The 24,125-nt window shown below is 33.9% G+C and overlaps 5 protein-coding genes across 5 annotated transcripts; 3 read left to right on the top strand and 2 right to left on the bottom strand.

Annotated features, from left to right (window-relative positions):
• Window positions 1-2: 2 nt before the first annotated feature.
• On the bottom strand, window positions 3-829 carry LOC109587179 (uncharacterized; the record flags this gene model as incomplete). The annotated part of the gene is made up of 3 exons (XM_020003416.1): window positions 566-829; window positions 90-256; window positions 3-39 (listed from the first exon to the last, which is right to left on the bottom strand). Coding segments are annotated over exons 1-3 (451 nt in total), but the record flags the coding sequence as incomplete, so codon positions are not given.
• Window positions 830-5,783: 4,954 nt separating this feature from the next.
• Window positions 5,784-7,517, top strand: LOC109587182 (uncharacterized). The gene is made up of 5 exons (XM_020003419.1): window positions 5,784-6,428; window positions 6,477-6,779; window positions 6,835-6,954; window positions 7,025-7,071; window positions 7,123-7,517. The coding sequence occupies exons 1-5, from the start codon at window positions 6,035-6,037 to the stop codon at window positions 7,312-7,314; spliced, it is 1,056 nt and encodes a 351-aa protein (XP_019858978.1). The 5' UTR covers window positions 5,784-6,034; the 3' UTR covers window positions 7,315-7,517.
• Window positions 7,518-7,952: 435 nt separating this feature from the next.
• LOC109587181 (uncharacterized) lies at window positions 7,953-10,036 on the top strand. The gene is made up of 5 exons (XM_020003418.1): window positions 7,953-8,099; window positions 8,166-8,595; window positions 8,641-8,940; window positions 8,999-9,061; window positions 9,274-10,036. Exons 2-5 carry the CDS (start codon window positions 8,172-8,174, stop codon window positions 9,855-9,857), a joined length of 1,371 nt encoding a protein of 456 aa, XP_019858977.1. The 5' UTR covers window positions 7,953-8,099; window positions 8,166-8,171; the 3' UTR covers window positions 9,858-10,036.
• Window positions 10,037-11,753: 1,717 nt separating this feature from the next.
• On the top strand, window positions 11,754-13,372 carry LOC109587180 (uncharacterized). Its single transcript, XM_020003417.1, has 3 exons — window positions 11,754-12,141; window positions 12,190-12,495; window positions 12,726-13,372. Exons 1-3 carry the CDS (start codon window positions 11,772-11,774, stop codon window positions 13,295-13,297), a joined length of 1,248 nt encoding a protein of 415 aa, XP_019858976.1. The 5' UTR covers window positions 11,754-11,771; the 3' UTR covers window positions 13,298-13,372.
• Window positions 13,373-13,617: 245 nt separating this feature from the next.
• LOC105314684 (cytoplasmic dynein 1 light intermediate chain 2-like) lies at window positions 13,618-23,704 on the bottom strand (the record flags this gene model as incomplete). The annotated part of the gene is made up of 8 exons (XM_020003415.1): window positions 13,618-14,132; window positions 15,127-15,186; window positions 17,372-17,416; window positions 18,227-18,289; window positions 19,818-19,932; window positions 20,195-20,330; window positions 23,356-23,449; window positions 23,562-23,704. Coding segments are annotated over 8 exons (851 nt in total), but the record flags the coding sequence as incomplete, so codon positions are not given.
• Window positions 23,705-24,125: the final 421 nt, after the last annotated feature.

Here is a 24,125-nt window from a genome sequence, read left to right as displayed (position 1 = left end):
GCATAGTCTCTGGTTTAATCCTTTATCAATATTAAATAACTATACATGTACATGTTATTAATGATCACATGAGAGTCACATGATGATACCTCATGAAGTACACGGTATGTTGATCCGTAAACTGGTTGTGTTCTACTGGCAGCGTAACCAATGGAAATACGGCGGCCATATTTAATGGGCGGAGTCACGGTGGTATCTCTGAAGATGTACTCTGAGATTAGGCTACCAGCTGCTATTAACGACTTAGGAGGATAATCTAATAATAATAATAATAATAATAATAATAATAATAATAATAATAATAATAATAATAATAATAATAAATGAATTTTTAAAAGTGATGTACATATATACATGTACATATTTCGAGTACATGTATATTTACCTCTGAAATTATAATCGGAAAATGCATTATAACAAAATTAAATTATGATTATTATTTTCATTAATTATAACAATTAATGTAATAAATCATGATTGATGGTAAACTATCATTAGAAACTCCTTTTATAAATATCGTTATTACATATCATTAACATTCAATCATTATATCATCTTCCATTACTTGATAATACAGTCCTCAGTGCTTCCCCAAGGAGAGGTGGGAGGGGCACAGGAGGAAGACTGACTCTCTCTTCTTTTATTTTCTTTTTTCGTACAACCTTCTCTTCATAACCTCCTTCTCCTTCATAGCTTGATGCAGCTGTGTCTACAGTGAGAGGAGGAGGAGGAGGGAGGGTTGACTGGGAGAAGCGAATGAATGGAAACAAAAGTCTCAATCTGCAACCATGTGGACGCCATGTTAAAATCATTTTCCCGCGAAACCCCGCCAATGTCCAAGAGGGTCAGGGGGCGGGGACCATAAAGCAAATTTATTGCATTTTTTGCATGCCAGTACAGTAAACAACGCCCATCCTTCCGCTAAACAACTTTTTCCTTTAATGATTAAAGGAGAAACTTTAATAAACCCCTGCTTTCTTTATTGTAAGTGAAATAGCTAAGTGACCTAATTCTCTTATTGTCCTCCATACTTATAGTACAAGATGATTGATGTCTCTCAATGGAGAGCAAGTATTGGACTGTGGAACTACTGTCAAGCTGCCTCCAGTAAACCAGCTAATGGCCGCCACTCTCACTCATTAAAAGCTGCAGTAGACAGCAAGTCAGGCAGTACTACATTAGGAGAGAAGACATCTAAACTGCCAGCAGCTCTGTCTCTAACTGGTAAACAAACTAACAGTATATAATATTATCATACAGTGTATTTACAATAGGTATAATTACTGTTACTGTTATGATCCACTGCCTCCAGTCATTAGTCTTGTTTATAGCTACTATTGGGAGTAGCTCTGACCTGATCTACTATTTGGTTTTACTTCTCCTCCTCCTCTTATCAGGAGATGTCGAACTCAATCCTGGTCCTGTAACAGGTAAAAATTTAAACTTCTACGTATCTCTTATTAGTATTATAGACAAAAAGCTTGATATGGCAGCAGTTACACAGATATTTGGTTCTTTTGATCATCATTACATGAAAATAGCGGCCGGATTAAATGTAAATGTGTCTGATCTGATGCCAATACCAGGAACAGCAAGTACCAATCTTGTGTTGGTATTCCAGAGGTGGTTTGATGCTGATAAAGATGTCAATTGGGATACATTAATAAAACTTTGTGATGACTTTCCTGATCAACTGGGCAAAGCAAAATCTAAACTTCTGGAATATATAGGTAAGTTTAATAAGCATAAACATTTTTTATCTGTTTTTTTGTAAATTAACATGATTTCAGTTGATGTATTGGTGGCTTAGATTGTTCGAAACAGTAATAAATATAAGAATTTATTTCTTTAGCATAATGGCAGAATAAAACTTTTGTATTATTGTAGTTCAAACATTATCATTTTTGTAATTAATAAACATTGACCCATGACTTCTCTCTTAGAAATATCATTATCAACAAGAAGATCAAATTCTGATGGTAAGCTACATGCAGGCATAACTATTTTTATTCCTTCTTAGGTGATGTCGAAATTATATTTTTTCCAAAAGAAGACCAAGAAGTTCAAGATTCTTTGAATGAATTACAAACGAAATTCTCTCACATCATGAGAAATGTAAAATCAATTTTTCGCAAAAAAGGAAATAAAAGTTCACAAATCGAAATGTCTAATTGGATTGAGGATCAGCTTCACTGGGAGCATGGTACAGTAGGTAGTGATTTAGATGATATTTTTAAGAAGATCTATCATTATTATGACTTCATTGACTGTAGTCTGATAGTTGCTATGTGTAATGAGTTCATAAGTGATGAAAAAGATCTACTTGATGAACTGAAGGCTTATTCATTAAAAGCTAATGTATTTCGTTCATCAAGACCAATTACTGAACTTAAACAAAAACTACGTAAAGTGTATGAACCTTATAGAAGAAATTTGGAGAATATGCCATTGATCTGTATAGAACTACAAAATCCATGGAATGACATTAAAATTAATGGATTATATATTCTTATTGAAAGATTAGTACCAAAAAGACTTAGACAGTCAATAATGAAATGCATCACTATTGAATCAGGATCTGTTGTCATCAAGTTACATATTCTTGACATTACAGCTGATAGTCTAATAGAATATACTGGAGGAAAGTTACAGTTTGTGTATCTCATTGGTATATTTAAATTATACATTAATGGTCATCCTGTCTTTCAAGGAAGTAAGAATATGAACTTCACCTTTGAACTAGCTCTCCTTGAGGCAGTCAAAGCTGGTAATAATGAAGCAGTAGAATTTCTTCTTCAACTAGAAACTGTTAATATTGATCATACTAATGAAGAAGGCAAGACAGCACTAATGTTAGCTTGTGAAAGAGGACATGAGGACATTGTACACAGTTTACTGTCTGCTGGAGCTAATGTTAACATTCAGAACAATAAAGGATGGACTGCACTAATGATAGCAAGTACAAATACATTAAAAGGATTAGTTGTTACTTATACAAAACCTGATCTCATTAAGTTAAATCAGTGGCTTGAACCACTTGTTGACTGGCAATTATTTGGCCTTCTCTTACCTGGAATAACACAATGGACTATTAAAGCAATTGAACAGCTAGAAGCTAAGCATCAAAAACTAGCTTTATTTACAAAATGGCTGAATACAAATCCTACAGCAACATGGAGAGATGTACTCAATGCATTGATTAAAAGAGAAGAGATCAATTTATTACAAACTATTAATGATCAGTTACAAGTACATCAATGTACAGGAGGTAATGATCATGTATTTATTTTAATAGTTATATTAAATGTATAATAGGTACTGCTGATGCTCCTACCAGTACTGTACCAGTAGTATCTACTGTATCATCATCAGTTTCTGTAATTAATAAACCTGTTACTAGTACTACATCAGGTAAACATGCACTTAATACAACACTCATTAACTGATACACTGCAGGTAATAGACCAAAGGAGATACTACAAAGCCATTCGTATAAATTAGTTCATGCTGTTAGTGTGAATCTATACAATGTAACTGATGCACTGTATGCTAAAGATCTGATACCACAACAAACTAAAGAGGACATGTATGTATTAGGAGTAACTAATAATGAGAAATCTAGTAAACTTGTGAATGTCATTGAGCAACAGTTGGAATCCTCTCTAAATCCAGAGCAGTATCTTATTGATATATGTCATGTATTAATAAACCAACAACATCGTACACTAACAGATATTGCTACTTCTATATTACACCAGTTAGGTGAGTGTGTGTGTGTACATTATTAGTGATCAATGTAATCAATACATTACTAGGTCAACCTATACCTGTTCAACCTTCTGAGCCTAAACCTGAGCTACCACCTGCTGCAGCAGCGGTATCAGAAGAAGTTGATGCATCAGCTGAAGTTGATGTATTCAATATTGATAGAAAACATATAAAAGGTAAAAAGACCACATGCACTGTATTATGTAGTTTCATATATTGTAACTACACTATTATTATCTCTCATAGAATTGATACAACGTCATGCTAAAGATAAAGAAAAGCGAAGTGGAGAAGTGAGTTCATAAAGCTCAGAGTATTATACAATAAATTGACTTTAAATTAGATACCAATAGGTGGCACTATCATTAAATGGACTAGAAAGAGTAAAATTATTAGATGGGAGTTGAAGTGGATGTGTATATGTGAAGATACACGAACTGGATTGAAAATAAAAGGTCCTCCTAAGCAAAGTCGTGATGGTGCATTGGAACATTGTCTTAAAGAGTTGTTTGAAGAACTTAAAAAGAAACAATAAACATATACTATTTATTTGTAGAATACAAATACATAGCTATATTTTGCACTGGTATATTTCTGTAATCCATAATCCACTGAAGGACATACAGTACATAAGCAACCCTTGATCCACTGTACATACCAATCAGCCCAGTCCCTAGTGTTGATATTGATACTGATACTGATATTAATAACACTCCTATTGATCCTAATGTTACATTACCCAGTGTCTATTGGGAGAGAGAATAATTAAGTTATACTGGTATACCATGTGCTATATACCACACACATACACTGATATTCATGTAATTGCTTGTTAAACTTACAGGGAAAGCTCTTATGGTTTCTGCTAGAAAACTACATGTGTGTGAAATGACCAAATTTAGTCATAACAGTAGAGTAGAGCAATACAAACAATCATTCTCCCATGATAATGATACATGAAACAATTATAGTTTTGTTACAGTACACTCACTTCTGTTGACTTGTTCACTAGTGACTGGAAAGAGGTACTACTTGGTATACTTCTTATAGCTTCATTATAAAGATGATTGATGTCTCTCAATGGAGAGCAAGTTAGTGGACTGTGGAACTACTGTCAAGCTGCTTCCAGTAGACCAGCTAATGGTTGCCACTCTCACTCATTCAAAGCTGCAGTAGACAGCAAGTCAGGCAGTACTACATCAGGAGAGAAGACATCTAAACTGCCAGCAGCTCTGTCTCTTATTGCTTTACTCCTCCTCCTCTTTCTCTCTTTATTGAGACACATCTTTATGATTCCTCCTCCTCCAACAGGTAAACAACAATTGCAAATTTGTACTTGTATATTCACTGTATTTTATTATTAGGTAACTGCTACCAAGTACAATGTACTACTGGTGTTACTGTTACTGATACAAATTACCTCCAGTCAGTAGTTTTACCTGAAGGCAGCAGTTCTAACCTGATTTACAATGATCTCTATTTGATTGTTTGTCTACTTATGCTCCTCCTCTTATCAGGAGATGTTGAACTCAATCCTGGTCCTATGATTAATGATCAACCAACTAGTGACTTATTTGTAGAGTATCTTGCACTGCTTACTGATTGGGAACTCTTTGCATTTCATCTTCCTGGAATAATGCAACAAGATATAGATGAAATTAAAACTAATCCAATTTCTTTAAAATGAAAGCTTTGCATGACAAATTTGCTAATTTTTCTTAATATGGCCATTGGCCATAACTCGAAAAAATGAAGTCGGAATCAGCTCAAACTTTCTACACAGCATAAATACATCAATATGCATCAGAAAATGTAATAAAATTTTGGGGTGATTTAGGAGTCATTTTTTGAAACAAACCAGTATTTTTCAAAAATTGGCCATTTAAAAATATGTTCATACTAAATGATGCTGTATACACAACATCATTCACATGATATTGCATATACAGATAAAATAGAATATTAAGGAAAGTTCATGATATTCAGTGTTAATTGTGCATTATAACAATATTCATTGTTATTGGTGTGTTCCAGTAACTATTTTCATTAGGTCCTATATACCACACACATACACTGATACACCCATCCTTTATACACTGGGACATGTAGCCTTGCTCTAGCTGACTTGCTGCTTGCTCCTTCATTGTTTGTTTTCTCTTCTTCCTTTTATAAAGTCCTTCTTTCTTTATTGTGGGTAAGCGATCACTGAAATAGCTACACCTTAAGTTACCTAATTCTCTCATTGTCCTCCATACTATAGTACAAGATGATTGATGTCCACTTCCAGCTGCCAATCTTGTTTAGTAGTAGCTATGTTTGTCTACGTATGCTCCTCCTCTTATCAGGAGATGTTGAACTCAATCCTGGTCCTATGATTGATGATCAACCAACTGGTGACTTATTTGCTAAATATCTGGAACCACTTGATGACTGGGAGCAATTTGCTCTTTGTCTTCCTGGTGGGATAACACAACTTGACATTGATATAATTAAAACTAAAGGAAACTCTTACCTCAGGATGGAGGCATTACATAAGAGATGGTTACAAGTTAATCCTACAGCATCATGGAGAGATGTCATTAATGCTTTGAAACAAAGTAAAGAGAATGAACTAGCTAGAACTATTGAAGACAAAGTGACTAATTCTGGTCCTATAACAGGTAAACATACACTTAGTACAACACTCATTAACTGATACACTACTGCAGGTAATCTAAAGGATATATTGAAGACTCATTGTGATAAATTAGCTCATGCTACTAGTGCAAATCTTTGTAATGTAACTGATGCACTGTATGCTAAAGACCTGATACCACAACAAACTAAAGAGGATATGCATGTAATGGGAATAGCTGACAATAAAAAGGCTAGCAACCTTGTGCATGTCATTGAAAATCAGTTGGAAGCTTCTCTTAATCCAGAGCAGTATCTTATTAATATATGTCATGTATTAATAAACCAAAAACATCGTGCACTAACAGATATCGCTACCTCTATATTACGTCAGTTAGGTGAGTGTGTTTGTACATTATCAGTGATCAATATTATATTTCAACACATTACTAGGTCAACCTATACCTATTCAGCCTACTGAGCCTAAACCTGAGCTACCACCTGCTGCAGCAGCGGTATCAGAGGAAGTTGATGCACCAGCTAAAGTTGATGTATTCAATATTGATATAAAAGGTAAAAGAATGACATTTACACCATATATTATGTAACTATATACTACTCTTATAATGTTTATCTTATATAGAATTGATAAAACGTCATGCTAGTGATAATGAAAATCGAAGTGGAGAAGTGAGTTTCATAAAATTCAGTGTATAAAACAATAAATTGACATTAAACTAGATACCAATAGGTGGCACTACTATTAAATGGAAAAGAGAGAAAAAATTTTCTGGATTTGAGTTGAAGTGGGTGTGTACATGTGAAGATACACAAACTGGATTGAAAATAAAAGGTCCTCGTAAGCAAAGTCGTGATGGTGCATTGGAGCATTGTCTTAGAGAGTTGTTTGATGAATTTAAAAAGAAACAATAAAGTATTGTAGCTCATTGTACTATTTCATCATGTTTTAGTAGTATAGTTTTTATATAATCCGCATTCATTATATTACCATCTCTTGCTATAAAAATCCAGCTGTAAGAGTAATAGACTGCATTGTTAATCAATTGTATGATTATGTTTTGATCTTATTATATTAATTATTGTTAGTGTTTATGATCAATTTCAGTATTATTTAATGGTGTGATTTTATAACTAGAGCATAACATGCAGTTAATCACCCATTTGAACAATTTGTTGATAACAGCAACTAGAGCAGATGATTGAGTAAGCAGAGTTGGATACTTTATCCACTCTGGCAGTAGAGGAACAGGATCTCAAACCTGAAGATCATAAATGGGAATTGTAAAATTAGATAAAGAAAATAGGAAGAGAGAGGAGTAGAAGAGTTTTATAGTTCAAATTGCTGAGATTAAATCTTGCAGTAATATTAATGTTGCTGAGGGTAGGCTAATGTCATAGTCCAGGCTAGCACAGTGGTGTAGTAGTAACATGTCATCAATAAGTTAAAAAGAGAGAGTGCATGAATACACAATGTCACATGATGTTGTGTACAGATAAAATCGAATATTAAGGAGATTTTATGATATTTAGTGTTATTGGTTTGCTCCAGTAACTATTTTCATGAGGTCCTATATACCACACACATACACTGATACACCCATCCTTTATACACTGGTGCATGTAGCCTTGCTCTAGCTGACTTGCTCCTTTATTGTTTGTTTCCTCTTTCTTTTATAAAGTCCTTTCTTTATTGTGGTGTAAGTGATCACTGAAATAACTACACCTTAAGTTACCTAATTCTCTCATTGTCCTCCATACTATAGTACAAGATGATTGGTATTCACTTCCAGTCATTAGTTCTATTTATTAGCCGTAGCTCTGACCTGATCTACTATTTGGTTTTACTTCTCCTCCTCCTCTTATCAGGAGATGTTGAACTTAATCCTGGTCCTATGATTGATGATAAACCAAACAGTCACTTATTTGCAAAATATCTAGAACCACTTAATGATTGGGAATTATTTGCCCTTTGTCTTCCTGGAATAACAAAAACTCATGTTAACACTATCGGTAAAAAGAAAAAAAATCCAGATTCCAAGAGCTTGAAAATAGCTTTACATCAGATATGGTTACAAGTTAATCCTACAGCATCATGGAGAGATGTCATTAATGCTTTGAAACAATGTAAAGAGAATGAACTAGCTGGAACTATTGAAGACAAAGTGACAAATCCTACTGATGAAGTTGTAACAGGTAAGCACACACTAAATACAGCACAATTGATACACAACACTGCAGATAATCTAAAGGATATATTGAGGACTCATTCTGATAAACTTACTCACAGTATTTCTACTGACTTTTCAAAAACAGCTAGTGCACTGTATGCTAAAAAACTGATACCAGAGAGTACTAAAGAGCACATATTTATACCAGGAATTAGTGATTTTGATAAAGCTGCTAAACTTGTGACTGTCATTGGGCACCAATTATCCTCTGATAATCCAGAGCAGTATCTCATTAATGTATGTCATGTATTAATGGACCAAAAAAATCCAGCCCTAACAAAAAATGCTAACTCTATATTACACCAGTTAGGTGAGTGTGTATGTACATTATCAGTGATCAATATAGTCATTATATCTCAATACATTAGGCCAGTCTATACCTGATAATGGCACAACAGCAGAGCACGGGACTATACCAGTTGCTGAAATAGGTAAGTTTTCATAAACAAGTACATAAAAGTTTATAACAAATGCAGAAAAATAAAGGAGGCTAAATAACGCATCCTAGCATGGCCTCACAAAAGGGTCAGGCTACACTGACTACTCTTCATGGCCTCATTTCTTTTACATGTACTTAATCTTTACCCTTTCATCCTTTTATTTTATTTATTGTATATACTGTACTTCTTATTTCATGATATAGTACAAGATGACTCAGTGAACAGAGTTGGGTATGTCTCCCATGAAATAGAGAAAAAGGATCTCAAGCCTGGTGATCATATCTATACTCATAGAACACTATACCTTCATAGTCATCACAGTATTTATGTTGGTGAACCTGATTGTGAAGTGATTCACTTCAGTGGTGATGCAACTGGGTCACTAAGAAATAAGGTCGGCTCACTTTGTCAAGTAAGAAAAACTACCCTTAGTGACGTTTGTGATGGCAATACACTCCGTTTGGTGGCATATAATTGCAGTGCATTTAAAAAAGCTGCTGTCTTAGTTAGATGTTCCTGTCATGTGATAAAAGCAATGCCTCCTTCAGAAACTGTTAAGGTCGCTAAACATTTTCTTTCTAATCCAAAGAAGTTTGGTGAATATGACATATCAAATAACAACAGTGAAACATTTGCCTGCTTCTGTAAAACAGGTCTGATGGATATTGGAACACAACTTCATCCACTTACTAGGAACCTGTTAACCGAGTGGTGGAAGGGAGCGCCATGCACTACATACAAAGAAGCAATGAAAAACTTCATTGAAAAACGAAATGCTAAAGCATAGCTTAGAACAAATTATAAATGTAGATAGGTGAAATTATAAAACTCTTTTCAATTTAGAATCATTAGTTATAGTTAGATATTATATACTTGCTATATACTGTATACATTGTATTACTGCTATTACAATATACACTGCTGCCATTCTAATACTTTATGCTGAATTAGTGTTTTGAAAAAATTATTAGGAGACTGTACATTACAAGATTATAATTATAATTATTATAATAATGTCTACAAGCAAACAGAGCTATCACACCCATTATAAGGGCTTCATCCAAACTCCAAAGTTATGCAATTTATGGTGTGGGCATCATAATAATTATAACAAAATTACAACATCATGGTATCATTATTAATGTCCATAACAAAAACAAAAGTAATACAACTACATGTACATAATAATAATAATAATAATAATAATAATAATAATAATAATAATAATAATAATAATATCTATACTAAAACACAGAGATATGGCTTTTTAATAAACAAAAATTTGAACAAAATGAATTAATAAATTAAAACAACAACAACAACACTTCTTTATCACTTCTATCTCTCTACAACCATAAACACAAACAATCAGTTACTTCTCAGTCTTTGGTGTGCTCTTCTTCCCATCACTACCTCCAGTGACTCCAGTGGTACTACGAGAGGTCTTAGTACTGGGTTTCTTAGATAACAGGTTATTAAAGAATGTCGCTAGTACTTCACCCCCGGACTGCTGGCCCCCTCCTCCTCCTCCCATTCCAGACATTAGGTTCTTAGGTACTCCTCCCTCCTGTCATGTGACAGTCATGTGATACATGTACATGTATGTGAGAGCTAAGGTATTGGTGCATGTACACATGATGATTGTGGTCACAAAGACATTGGGACATTATACTTATTATTTGGAGGGTTCACCAGGATGATAGGGACGGCATTTAGTATGTTAATCAGATTAGAATTATCCGCATCAGGGCTGATGTTGGGGAACGACCAATTATATAATGTGATTTACTAAGAACTTGCTAATTTTTAAAATGGTCATAAATTGAAAAATTGAAGTCGGAATCAGCTCAAACTTTCTACACAGCATAAGGACATCAATATGTATCAGAAAATGTAATAAAAATTTGAGGTGATTTTGGAGCCATTTTTTGGAAAAACTGTACATTTACACATAGTCCTATCAGGAAAGGAGAGTGGAATAATTAAGCTACATGTATACCTGTATACCTAGGTGCTACACACCACACATAAATCCTGATAACTCTGAAATGACCAAATTTAGTCAAAATACTGGAATGACAGTATAGTTGAGCAATAAAAACAATTATTCTCACATGAATGAAAATGATAATGATACATGAAACATAATTTAATTAGCTATAGACATAGTTAAGTTACAGTACACTCACCTCTATCATGTGTCTATTGTCCACTAGTGACTGGATAGAGGAGCTACTTGGTAGATTTCTTATAGCTTCATTACAAGATGATTGATGTCTCTCAATGGAGAGCAAGTATTGGACTGTGGAACTACTGTCAAGCTGCCTCCAGTAGACCAGCTAATGGCCGCCACTCTCACTCATTCAAAGCTGCAGTAGACAGCAAGTCAGGCAGTACTACATCAGGAGAGAAGACATCTAAACTGCCAGCAGCTCTGTCTCTTATTGCTTTACTCCTCCTCCTCTTTCTCTCTCTCTCTTTATTAAGACACATCTTGATGATTCCTCCAACAGGTAAACAACAATTGCAACTTTGTACTTGTACATTTACTGGTATTTTATTATTAGGTAACTGCTACCAAGTACAATGTACTACTGGTGTTACTGTTACTGATGCAAATTACCTCCAGTCAGTAGTCTTACCTGGAGGCAGCAGTTCTAACCTGATTTACAATGATCTCTATTTGATTGTTTGTCTACGTATGCTCCTCCTCTTATCAGGAGATGTTGAACTCAATCCTGGTCCTATGGTTGATGATCAACCAACTAGTGACTTATTCGTAGAGTATCTTGCACCGCTTGCTGATTGTGAACTATTTGCATTTCATCTTCCTGGAATAATACAACAAGATATAGATGAAATTAAAACTAATCTAATTTCTTACTTCAAGATGAAAGCTTTGCATGACAAATGGATAAAAGTTTATTCCAAAGCATCATGGAGAGAAGTGATTACTGCTTTGAAGGAATGTGAAGAGAATGAACTAGCTAAAAGCATTGAATTAAAAGTAGCAGATCCCACAGGAAGAGGTTTCTATGTAGTGATTCCCAGTAGTAATAATCCTATATCAAGTAAACATACACTTAATACAACACTCATTAACTGATACACTACTGCAGGTAATCTAGATGCCATAGTAAGGACTCATTCTGCTAAACTCGCTGGTGCTATTACTACTAACCTTTACAGAGTAACTGATGCACTGTATGCTGAAGGACTTATAACAATGGATACTAAAGAGAATATACAAACAGTAACAGGAATATCTGATTATAGGAAATCAAGTCAATTAGTGTCCATGATACAACAACATTTGGCATGCTCTCTTAATCCACCACAATATATAACTAAAATATGTATTGAATTAATAAACCAAAAGTGTGATCCACTAAAAGATATTGCTACCAAAATAGTAGACGAGTTAGGTGAGTCAAGCAACCACGTATAGCATAAAATAGTGTGTGATGATAGTCCCAAATGAAGCCTTAGTGCCAATAAAACTAACAGAAATGAATAGCATGTAAGTTTTCTAAAATGAAGCAAAAGTTATAATCAGTTAGTGTTCTTGCATCTATACACAGTTATGGCCCCCTCTAGACTGTTTCTTGTTCCAATACAATATTTTTCTTTTTACTTAATATTTCTTTTATAATAGTACAAGATGACTCCGTTAACAGAATAGGTTCCGTATCTTGTACACTAGCTAAAGAGGAGCTTAAGCCAGGTGATCACATACATGCACATATATCATCATTCCACACTCATCACGGTATTTACATTGGTGAGCCTAATTGTGATGTCATTTATTGCAGTCGAGATGACAAAGAATCAAAATCGAGTGGTCAAATACAAAAAACTACTCTGGATAAATTTCGTGATAAAAATAGACTCTGTTTAGTCGCATACAATTGCAGTACAGCATCAAAAATCTCTTCCTTAATTCACAGTTCTTCCTGTCACACAGAGAAGGCAATGCCTCTACCAGAAACCAGAAAGCTGGCTATACATTTTCTTAATCATCCAAAAGAATGGGGTGGATATGACTTTGGCAGTGAACCAAGTGAAGTATTTGCCTGCTTCTGTAAAACGGGTCTGATGAATATTGCAGCACAGTATCAGATCTCTCGATGGATACCAAGTTCAAGCTCACAAGAGGAACCGCCTGATACATATAAAGAAGCATTGGAGAAGTATCGTAAAATAAAACGCCAATTAGTAATTCATTAGATTAGTTTGATTAGTGATTATTAGGGACTAGTATATAGTGATTATTAGGGACTAGTATTATTAGTTTTGTTGCTATTATTCATTATTGTATAGGAAGTTGACTTTTGATAAGAAACATTTCAAATTTCTGTGGTCAAACCACAAAAATGTGGAATTATAGGTTAATAATAATGACTTACATGTATCACATCAATAATTTGTTTATGATTTTCTTTTATTTGGCGATTTTCAATTTTCATAAATAAAGCATTGACAATAAAATTTTGTTTAGTTAGGTAAATAATTTTTCCAATATCCCACACAAATAATGCTGGCACATATCGTGTATTAAAGTGGGTATGATCATAATTAGAAAATAAAACTGACATTATTATTTCATTTAAAGTTAACGTCCAGAACAAAAACAACAGCAAAACAACTACTTTAACAATAATAATAATAATAATAATAATAATATTAATAATAATAATAATAATAATATCAATTAAATAATAATAATATCTATACTAAAACACAGAGATATGGCTTTTTAATAAACAAAAATTTGAACAAAATGAATTAATAAATTAAAACAACAACAACAACAACAACACCTCTTTATCACTTCTATCCCTCTACAACCACAAACACAAACAATCAGTTACTTCTCAGTCTTTGGTGTGCTCTTCTTTCCATCACTCCCTCCAGTGACTCCAGTGGTACTACGAGAGGTCTTAGTACTGGGTTTCTTTGATAACAGGTTATTAAAGAATGTCGCTAGTACTTCACCCCCGGACTGCTGGCCCCCTCCTCCTCCTCCCATTCCAGACATTAGGTTCTTAGGTACTCCTCCCTCCTATCATGTGACAGTCATGTGATACATGTACATGTATGTGAGCTTAGTAAGGTATTGGTACATGTACTGTACTAAGAATTTGCCAATTTTTAAAATGGTCATAACTCATAACTTTAAAAATTGAAGTCGGAATCAGCTCAAACTTTCTATACAGCATAAGTACATCAATATGTATCAGAAAATGTAATAAAAATTTGGGGTGATTTTGTAGCCATTTTTTGAAAAAAAAACCATGGGCTATAGCCTTGGGTATTTTTCAAAAATTGGCTGTTTTTAAAAAATGGTCGTAACTTGAAAAACTGAAGTCAGAATCAGCTCAAACTTTCTACACAGCATAAGGACATCAATATGTATCAGAAAATGTAATAAACATTTGGGGTGATTTTGGAGCCATTTTTTGAAAAAAACCATGGGCTATAGCCTTGGGTACTTTTCAAAAATTGGCTGTTTTTAAAAAATGATCGTAACTTGAAAAACTGAAGTCGGAATCAGCTCAAACTTTCTACAGAGCATAAGGACATCAATATGTATCAGAAAATGTAATAAAAATTTGGGATGATTTCAGAGCCATTTTTTGAAAAAATTAAACCATGGGCTATAATAGCCTTGGGTATTTTTCAAAAATTGGCCGATTTCTTAAAATGGCCATAACTTAAAAAATTAAAGTCAGAATCAACTTAAACTTTCTAGATAGCATAAGGACATCAATATGTATCAGAAAATGTAATAAAAATTTGGGGTGATTTCGGAGCCATTTTTGAAAAAAACCACGGGCTATAATTTAAAAAAATTGGCCATTTTTAAAAGACGGTCATAGTTTTAAAAATTTAAGTTCTAATCACCTCAAACTTTCCACACAGCACAAGGACAATATTTATCAGAAAATGTAAATTTTGGAGCCATTTAATGGGAAAAACCATGGGCTATAGCCTTGGATATTTTCTGAAAATCGGCCATATTTTAATACATGAATACTGTATGTGTATTATATTACCTGATCTTGTGCTGATAGTGGAGTGTGCTGTAGTCTTGGTGACTTATCCTTACCTGAGCCCTAGAAATAATTAAATATTCATTAATAGGTGTGGTCTAATAAACTAATTAACAACATGACTTAAATATAATTATTAGACTAAGTGGAGGCTAATTAATTACATTATATATTCATAGCCTCATGAATATCATTATTATTAATAAACAATTTTGCTTTAGACACACACATACAATGATAGTAAAACTCAAAGATATAATAATAATAATATTCATAGTAACAATAATATTATTTTAATATTTATAATAATACACTTTCACACTAATATAAAGTAATTTATATTCATGCATACACATGTATATGTACATGTACAGACTAGCCTCTATATAATGGACACTTTGAAAGTGTCTCTGTTATACAGAGGTGTCCTTTATGTGGAGGTTATTCTATACAGTAAGGAATGTAATTGGTACACTTGGTGCTGTCCGTTTAATGGAGGTGTACGCTATAGAGAGTGTCCATTAAGAGAGACTATACTGTATACATGTACATGTGACGTAATGTGTATATACTGGTAGCTTGGGAATCAAAATTCACAATAATTGTGATCTTCATCATCATGAAACAGTCACTACCATAGCAACATAGGAAAGACAAGACTAAAGGCGGAAGACAGTCCATGACAAGTTGGTGACTTATAATAAACAAATAATTAAATCATATTCTAATCTAAAGACATGACAACGCTTACATGTACTAATAATGTAGCCTAAGGACACGAATCATTAACTGATTGACGTAACTGCCTGATCACTTTACTTTGATGTAAGATGATATTGTAGCGAGTTACTATCATCAACAAAGTATTAGGAGCCGTTCACAGGAGTATCACAAAGGGAGACACAGAAAAATGCTTTTAAATTTATTATACTATAATATTAGTATACATGTACATGTACATATACTGTATTGTGTGTATAAACTATATTGATAATGCTATGATGATTATTTCTTAAAGTAATTTGAAGTGCAGTAGACCATAATAATAGTAGTGCTTTTAAATGATAGTAATAACGATGAGACATTGATCTTATACACGTGTACATAATATATATTATATTACTAATACTAACATGTATTACAGTACCTACATGTACATGTACATGTATGTTAAATGTACATGTACATGTAATAGGATACATATACAATATACTAATTAATGCTCTTTAATCTCAATACTGTATAGTATAAAGCTTTATAATATAATACATGTATATTTTTACCTGTCAATTTTTACCTCAGGCACAATTATATGTACATGTACATGGTATATGTATTATTATTATTATACATTACATGTTCTTTATATTACATCTAAAAAAATTGTACATGCTAAAGTACATGTACATGTACACACACATGTATTGTTTCATGTCTCATTCATTCATTAGCTACAATACATGTACATGTACACATGTGATTCTACAGACATGTATACACCTAATGATATTAGTATGTATATAGTGGCATTCTTGTCCTGAGTGAAACAGATCAAAGTGAAGCTAAATCAATTAATACATCCTGTAAACCAGAGGAGTGTTAAATTAGTAACGTCTGAGGTAAATACTGTTACTATGGTGATGGGATTAATAGGGTAAATATTAGGAATGGACCAATTATGGTAGGATAATGAAGAATAATATAAAGACAAGATATTATAATTAAAATAAAATAGATATACATGTATATTGGTAAATACATATACAGACTAGCCTCTATATAATGGACACTTTGAAAGTGTCTCTGTTATACAGAGGTGTCCTTTATGTGGAGGTTATTTTATACAGTAAGGAATGTAATTGGTACACTAGGTGCTGTCCATTAAATGGAGGTGTATGCTATAGAGAGTGTCCATTAAGAGAGACTATATTATAGACATATTTGGCCAAATAAGTCAGAATTTTCATGTGTCATTAAGCATTACAAGAATGAAACAAAATGGAATTACATGTACATCATGTTGACAGTTTCTTCAGAGAAAAACACATATCTGCCAGCTAGGGTTAGTTCCCAGCCAACATTTCATGAGAAGCAATGCTAGCGTGTTATATGTACCGTAAAATTTCCCATGCACATCTTAACAAGCAAATGTACGTGTAGTCACGTACATGTACATGTACATGTACATGTATGCGTGCCAACTATCTATCAATTATGAGACTAGTAATAGTATACTAGTTGTACTCACTGAAGTGGGAGTGGATTGTGGCCTTGGGGATTTAGCAATATGGGCCTAAGGGGAGAGAGAGGGAGAGGGGGGAGAGAGGGAGAGAGAGACAGAGAGGGAGAAAGAGAGAGAGGGAGAAAGAGAGAGAGGAAGAGAGAAGGAGAGAGAGAGAGAGGGAGGAAGGGAGAGGGAGGGGAGAGAGAGAGGGAGTGAATGAAAGAATAGAGGTGTAAGAAAGTAATCAAGAGAAAGAAAGAAAAGGATATTAATAGTAGCAGTACATACACTACTGTACATTAGTATAGTATGAGGACAAACAATAAGCAAGAGAGACAGAGTGTCAGAGATTAAAGAGGCTAGACGGTGAGAATTAGTAAATGTTAGACACTATTATTCATTCCAAGTCACGGACACAATAAATTATAATAATTACAATTAATTAAACCATTATATCATACACTACCTGTACACCATAATGCACAATTGTGGTTAGAGCAATTAAGGTTCAAGTACATCTGGTCATGTACATGTACATATTAAGCAAAAATAATTTTTCTAGTCTGAGACTGTAGCCAGGTGTGCTGAAATGCCTTCAGTTATTATTGTTTTCGTGAAATTGTTATTTTATAAATTACGTGTACATGTACATGAATAATTAATTCCAGCACATTAATGACACATATTTTAAGCTACAGCACATCNCGTATTGCCTTCTCTCTCCCTCTCTCTCTGTCTCTGTCACTGTCTTTCTCTGTCTCTCTCTCTGTCTCTCTCTCTGTCTCTCTCTCTCTCCCCCCTCTCTCTCTCTCTCCCCCTCTCTCTCTCTCCCTCCCTCTCTCTCTCTCCCCCCTCCCTCTCTCTCTCTCCCTACTCTACCTGTTGTGCTAGCAGTAACACTTGATCATCTTCCGAACTGATGTTCTCACTTTGCTGTGACGTCTAATAATTAAAATAAATAATAATTTTAAAATTGCTCAAAAACTGGGCCAAAGTCCCTGTACTATTATAGTGCAGGGTCACAAGCCAAATTTCGCCAAAAATAAAAAGTTGGCAATTCTCCATTTTTTTCTCGTACATATATGTTGCATAGAAAGTTTGAACTGATTGTGATTAAAATTAAATTTTTTACAAATTTTTAAAATTGCTCTAAAATTGGGTCAAAGTCCCTGTACTATATAGTAAAGGGTATTCTCACATCTTCTATGATAAATGTACTTGACATGTTTACAATAAAATAAGAACAACATTACAAACGACAAACAATAAACAACACATCATTATTAAAGTAATTCCCATTCTCAGTTACTTAATACCAATAACACCTCGTTTCCAAGGCAACCCAAAGCTTTCAATTCCCACCTGATCCATCAAACGGAAAACAATACATAATGAATATCATTAAAACTAATTAATAGCTCGTGAATATTATTAAGAGCTAAAACTGAGAAGAAACTTAAACAGTAAAGAATGAATGGAATACAATGGAGTAAAGTTCAAAACAAGATATTATGTTATACTTTATAGTAATCACAATACATTAACCTTTACAATAACAATGTATAGTGTAGCCTCTTTATTAAGGACACCATTGGGCCCACACTACCTGTCCTTAATACATGTACAGTGTAGCCTCTTTATTAAGGACACCATTGGGCCCACACTACCTGTCCTTAATACATGTACAGTGTAGCCTCTTTATTAAGGACACCATTGGGCCCACACTACCTGTCCTTAATACATGTACAGTGTAGCCTCTTTATTAAGGACACCATTGGGCCCACACTACCTGTCCTTAATACAGAGGTGTCCTCATTTCAGAGGTACTTTTGTATAGGCTTGTACCAATTGGGACATTACAAAACGCCCTCATTATAAAGGTGTCCTCATTATAAAGACAATGTATTTGTGTCTGTTATGGTATGAAATTCTACAACTGAACTAAGTTGACATGCCAGGTAGTTATAATGATAACAATAACAAGAAAGACACTGACTGATCTGATTAATAAACCAATTACTGTACACAATGACAGTGTGTGTGTTAGTGTGTGGTCTATGGGATATGGTGCACCCCATCAGGACCAATTGACCTTACTGAACCTAGTGTACATGTACATGTGAATGTACATGAATTCTGAGCAATAAAAAAGGTGAGTAGACATACAGTGACAAATGTGTACTATATTTCATAGTAACCTTCTCTCACTCACTCACTCTCAATAACTTAAGAATTCAATTATCACTACTGGTACATGTACATGTACATCATTGGCCCAAATCAACCGTGTACTAAAAAGACAAAATTAATATCAAAACAACACATACACTGTACATACATGTACATGTACATACTAATAGTCAAAATGGTACTAATTAAGACAGAAAAATTGAGATACAAAGTATTATCAAGTGAATAAGATATTGAAGAAAGAAAGACAAAAAGGAGATTTGCTGCTACAATGGCTTACAGTGGTGGTGAGTGGTGGTGATTTTATGATATTATTGAGCGGCTCTCTTGGATTGAAGTGTTTTATTTGTTCGCAAAGTACAGCAATTCTCTTACTACTGTCCCACCCTGCAGGACTAGGAGAGAGAGAGAGAGAGAGGAGATGAATCTATGCATTACTAATAAATGTAACACATAAATATAATATTAGTACACTATACTGTGTCTGGAGGTGAGTATCAGTAATGTAATACCTGAGTCCCTTGATATCTGCCCTCAGCTTCACCTCAAGCAGATATCTCAGTCCTCAGGTATTATACAATATTGCAATCACCATTATTATTACATACTTAAGCTATAGCATTTAATATTACCACAATTACATGTACATGTACTTACATGAAAACAGCATCTCTCTCTACAGTGTAAGCTGGTACTTTAAACTTGAGCCCGTATGCTTTATGTATCAGATACTTGTGAAGAATATCAATGTTCTTATTGTCCTTTGTTGATACATAGACCAGAGCAGCACCATCTGTTAAGAGGAAGAGAGAGAGGCAATTAATATACATGTACATGCAATTTTATGAGTAATAATGCATTAAAAATTGGAGGTGTTTTTTGTAGCCATTTTTCTGGAAAAAGCATGGGCTATAGTACAGACTAGCCTAGTGAATACTTTAAAAGTGTCTGTTATACAGAGGTGTCCTTTATGTGGAGGTTATTTTATACAGTAAGGAATGTAATTGGTACACTAGGTGCTGTCCGTTAAATGGAGGTGTACGCTATAGAAAGTGTCCATTAAGAGAGGCTATACTGTACATATAATTTAAAAGCCTTTCACGAATAAAAGAAAAAGGGTAACTAGTACATTTCCTGCTACACATTGGCACATGGCGTGAGATATGAGCCATCCCTGCTCACTCCATTGGCAGTATCACAGACTGTTAATAGTAACTGTATTCATATACTAAGACAAATTTCTATGAGACATGCACATGTTTTTTATCACATGTACATGTTTCTGTCACGTGTACACATTCAAACAAAGCCACCATTGTCCTCACTAGGCCAGTATCTATAAAAGTAGCTGAAGGATATCGTATAACATCAGTACATCATAAAGAGATAAAGAAAGATACTACTACTATCAAACTGAAGATGACTTCATTCCAGCGTATGGTCCTTGTTGCAGCTGTAGCCTTCATGATTACTGCTCATGTCACTGATGGTATAAGTGAATGCCTGTGCTTCACTGATCCAGAGTGTGATAGTGATCCAGTGTCAATAGTCCCATACGTAAGCTAAAACAATACATTCTATTCCTAATGCAGTATGTACATGTATATGTACAACCGGCTCATTTGTGGCCACAAAATTATCTTTCTAAAAAAATATTCATTTCAATCTACTTTTGTGACTTACTGAAATTTTTTATCATACAATATTACAAATAATATTGTTATTATATAATTTTTTAGCCTGAAACAATGTGCTGTAGAGGCAATGCCAATGGATCTTATGCCTGCAGATATGGAGGTGAGGAGCTTATTTGCAAGAAATGCAAAAGCTCCTGAAGAAGCAAGATAATAATATTAATAATAATAATAATAATAATAATAATAATAATACTAATAATATTAATAATAACAGTTAAATACTAAATACTATTAATACTTTAATTATAAATTATTGTTACATGTACATGTATCTACATATCCAGTTTATTATTATTATTATCACTATTATTGCCTCATTGATTATTATTGCTATTAATTAAATCAATAAAATTTAAGGAAATCAATTTTTGAGTCATTTTGAACCATTAGCTGCGAGCTCAACAAGACTTCAAATGAAAAAATTAGATATTCCCTCCTCAACTACCCATTACTACACAGGAAGTGTATCTTAACTGATACAAGAAATACTGATACATAACTACATACAGACTAGCCTCTATATAATGGACACTTTGGATCAAGAAAGTGTCTCTGTTATACAGAGGTGTCCTTTATGTGGAGGTTATTTTATACAGTAAGGAATGTAATTGGTACACTAGGTGCTGTCCGTTAAATGGAGGTGTACGCTATAGAGAGCGTCCATTAAGAGAGACTATATACTGTAGTCTAGTGATTTAAGTGGGAGTTATAATAAGGAATGATGGAAAGGAAATTCCACTAGTAGCAGCCAGTAACAACAGAATGAATGAGGGAAGAGGACACAATATGAACTTATGACATCATAATGACACTCATCATACCACACACACACACAGGGAAAATGTGTACATGTACATACATGTACATGTACATTAATAAAAAACCTACACAGTTACTGTAGCTACATGCATATGTACATTAAATTGATGTACATGTACATCTACATATATGTACATGTACATCTACATATATGTACATGTACATGCTTAATAAAATTCTTATGTAAATGTACATGAATCTAAGTAATATTTGCATGAAGAATTAAGATCACACACATACTGACTGTAGCTGACAAATTAAAGTTTTATTATAATAATTTATCGCTGGAGGACACGATAGTAAATATCACAACAATAGGATTAGATCAGATAAAATAATAACAATTATTATGTATGTGTATGTACATGTATAATTATAGTAATGCTTGTACTATATGAATTATGAACATGTTGATGCATAGATTTTAAAATTGATTTTAATTGCTGCTCTCACTCCCTCGCACTCTCTCTTACTCTCTCATAAAATTGAATTTTTAATTTTAAAGCTTGTACTATAGCCCATGGATTTTATGAAAAATCTCTGACAGAGGAATTTTGCATTTATCAATTTTTTGATACATATACATGTCCTTATATTGCGTAGAAAGTTTGAGCTGATTCCAATCAAAACTGGATTTTTTACAAATTTTTAAAATTACAAAAACCGAACAAAACCCCATGCATGGCTGCTCTCTCTCTCTTAATTAATAAAAGTTATAATGATATTCATAGTATTAATAGCCCCACTGTAGGAGTAGAGGTGTCAGTGGAGATTACTTGTAGATCAATAAACTGAATTATTAGATACTAGATTGAGCTGGTATGTAATCACTGACCTCTCCCTATGCTATACTAACAACCTTTAACACACACTCCCTCTCTCTCTCTTTATTCTTTTAAAGAATTCATGATTCATATCTGAATATTATTATAGATACCAGGGCCTGATGTGTGTGTACATTATAAATGTATCCTTTTAGCTATATCAGTAGCAAGTAGAAGGATATTCAAATGTACATACAACTTATGCACACACATATACCAAGAGTGGATAATACTGATTCAGTGGTTCAGCTAGGCTATACATGTGGGCTCCTATCAAATGCTTTTAATTGTACTATAGCCCCCAGGGCTTATGATTGATCCAGACAGGCTTCTATTAGGGAGTGCTTCTATTCATAAATATGTATGTACATTGTACATACTTTTTCTCTCATACACTGTACATTAGTATTTAAAGTTATGACTGGCTCTCTCTCCCTCTCTCTCTCTCTCTCTCTCTCTCTCTCTCTCTCTCTCTTACAGTTTAAACAGAATTTCCTGATGTGCTGCTGAAGGAAGTCAAAGTGTTCATCCTGATACTTCTCATTCTTCTCCAACTGAACAAAACAATCCGACTAGAATAAAAAACAAAGAATAAAATAAATAAAAAATGCGTATAGAAAATAGAGATACATGTACATGTACATGTACGCATGTACAGTATATGTAAATGTATTGTGCATGTACCTTAGCACAGACAACCACCAGTTGTATCCCTAGGTTACAGGACAGGGTGTGTTCTTCAAGAGGAAGAGAAACGTCTTCATCATCTTTGAGACTAGAGGAACCTTGAACTTCTGGATCAACGTAAGACTGGAAGGATTTAACCACTAATGGAGGAAAGAGAGAGGGGGAGAGACAGAGGGAGAGACAGAGACAGAGAGAGAGAGGGAGACAGAGAGAAAATTAAAAAGTTAAACCAAAGAACAGACAAATGTGTATACTACAATGCTCCATGCATAAAGGACATTAGAGAGGGAGAGAGAAAGTGAGGGAGGGGGAGAAAAAGAATGAGGGTTTGGTAGAGTAGGTGTGAAAGAGAGAGAGAGAGAGGGATGGATGGAGAGTAGTAGGAGGAATAAGAATGACACACTACACTGTACAGTCCACAAAATGGAGTGGAGTACATACTGTATGTAGACCACAAAGATACAGCAATTAATATCATATTACAAGATAACCACAGAATCACTTAGACACACCATAAAGGACACATACCATATACAAAGACTAAACACACACTATGTACAT

This window comes from Amphimedon queenslandica, unplaced genomic scaffold, assembly GCF_000090795.2.
Source record: "Amphimedon queenslandica unplaced genomic scaffold, v1.1 AMPQUscaffold_12663, whole genome shotgun sequence".
Taxonomy (NCBI): domain Eukaryota; kingdom Metazoa; phylum Porifera; class Demospongiae; order Haplosclerida; family Niphatidae; genus Amphimedon; species Amphimedon queenslandica.
This window is presented reverse-complemented; position numbering and strand designations above follow the sequence as displayed.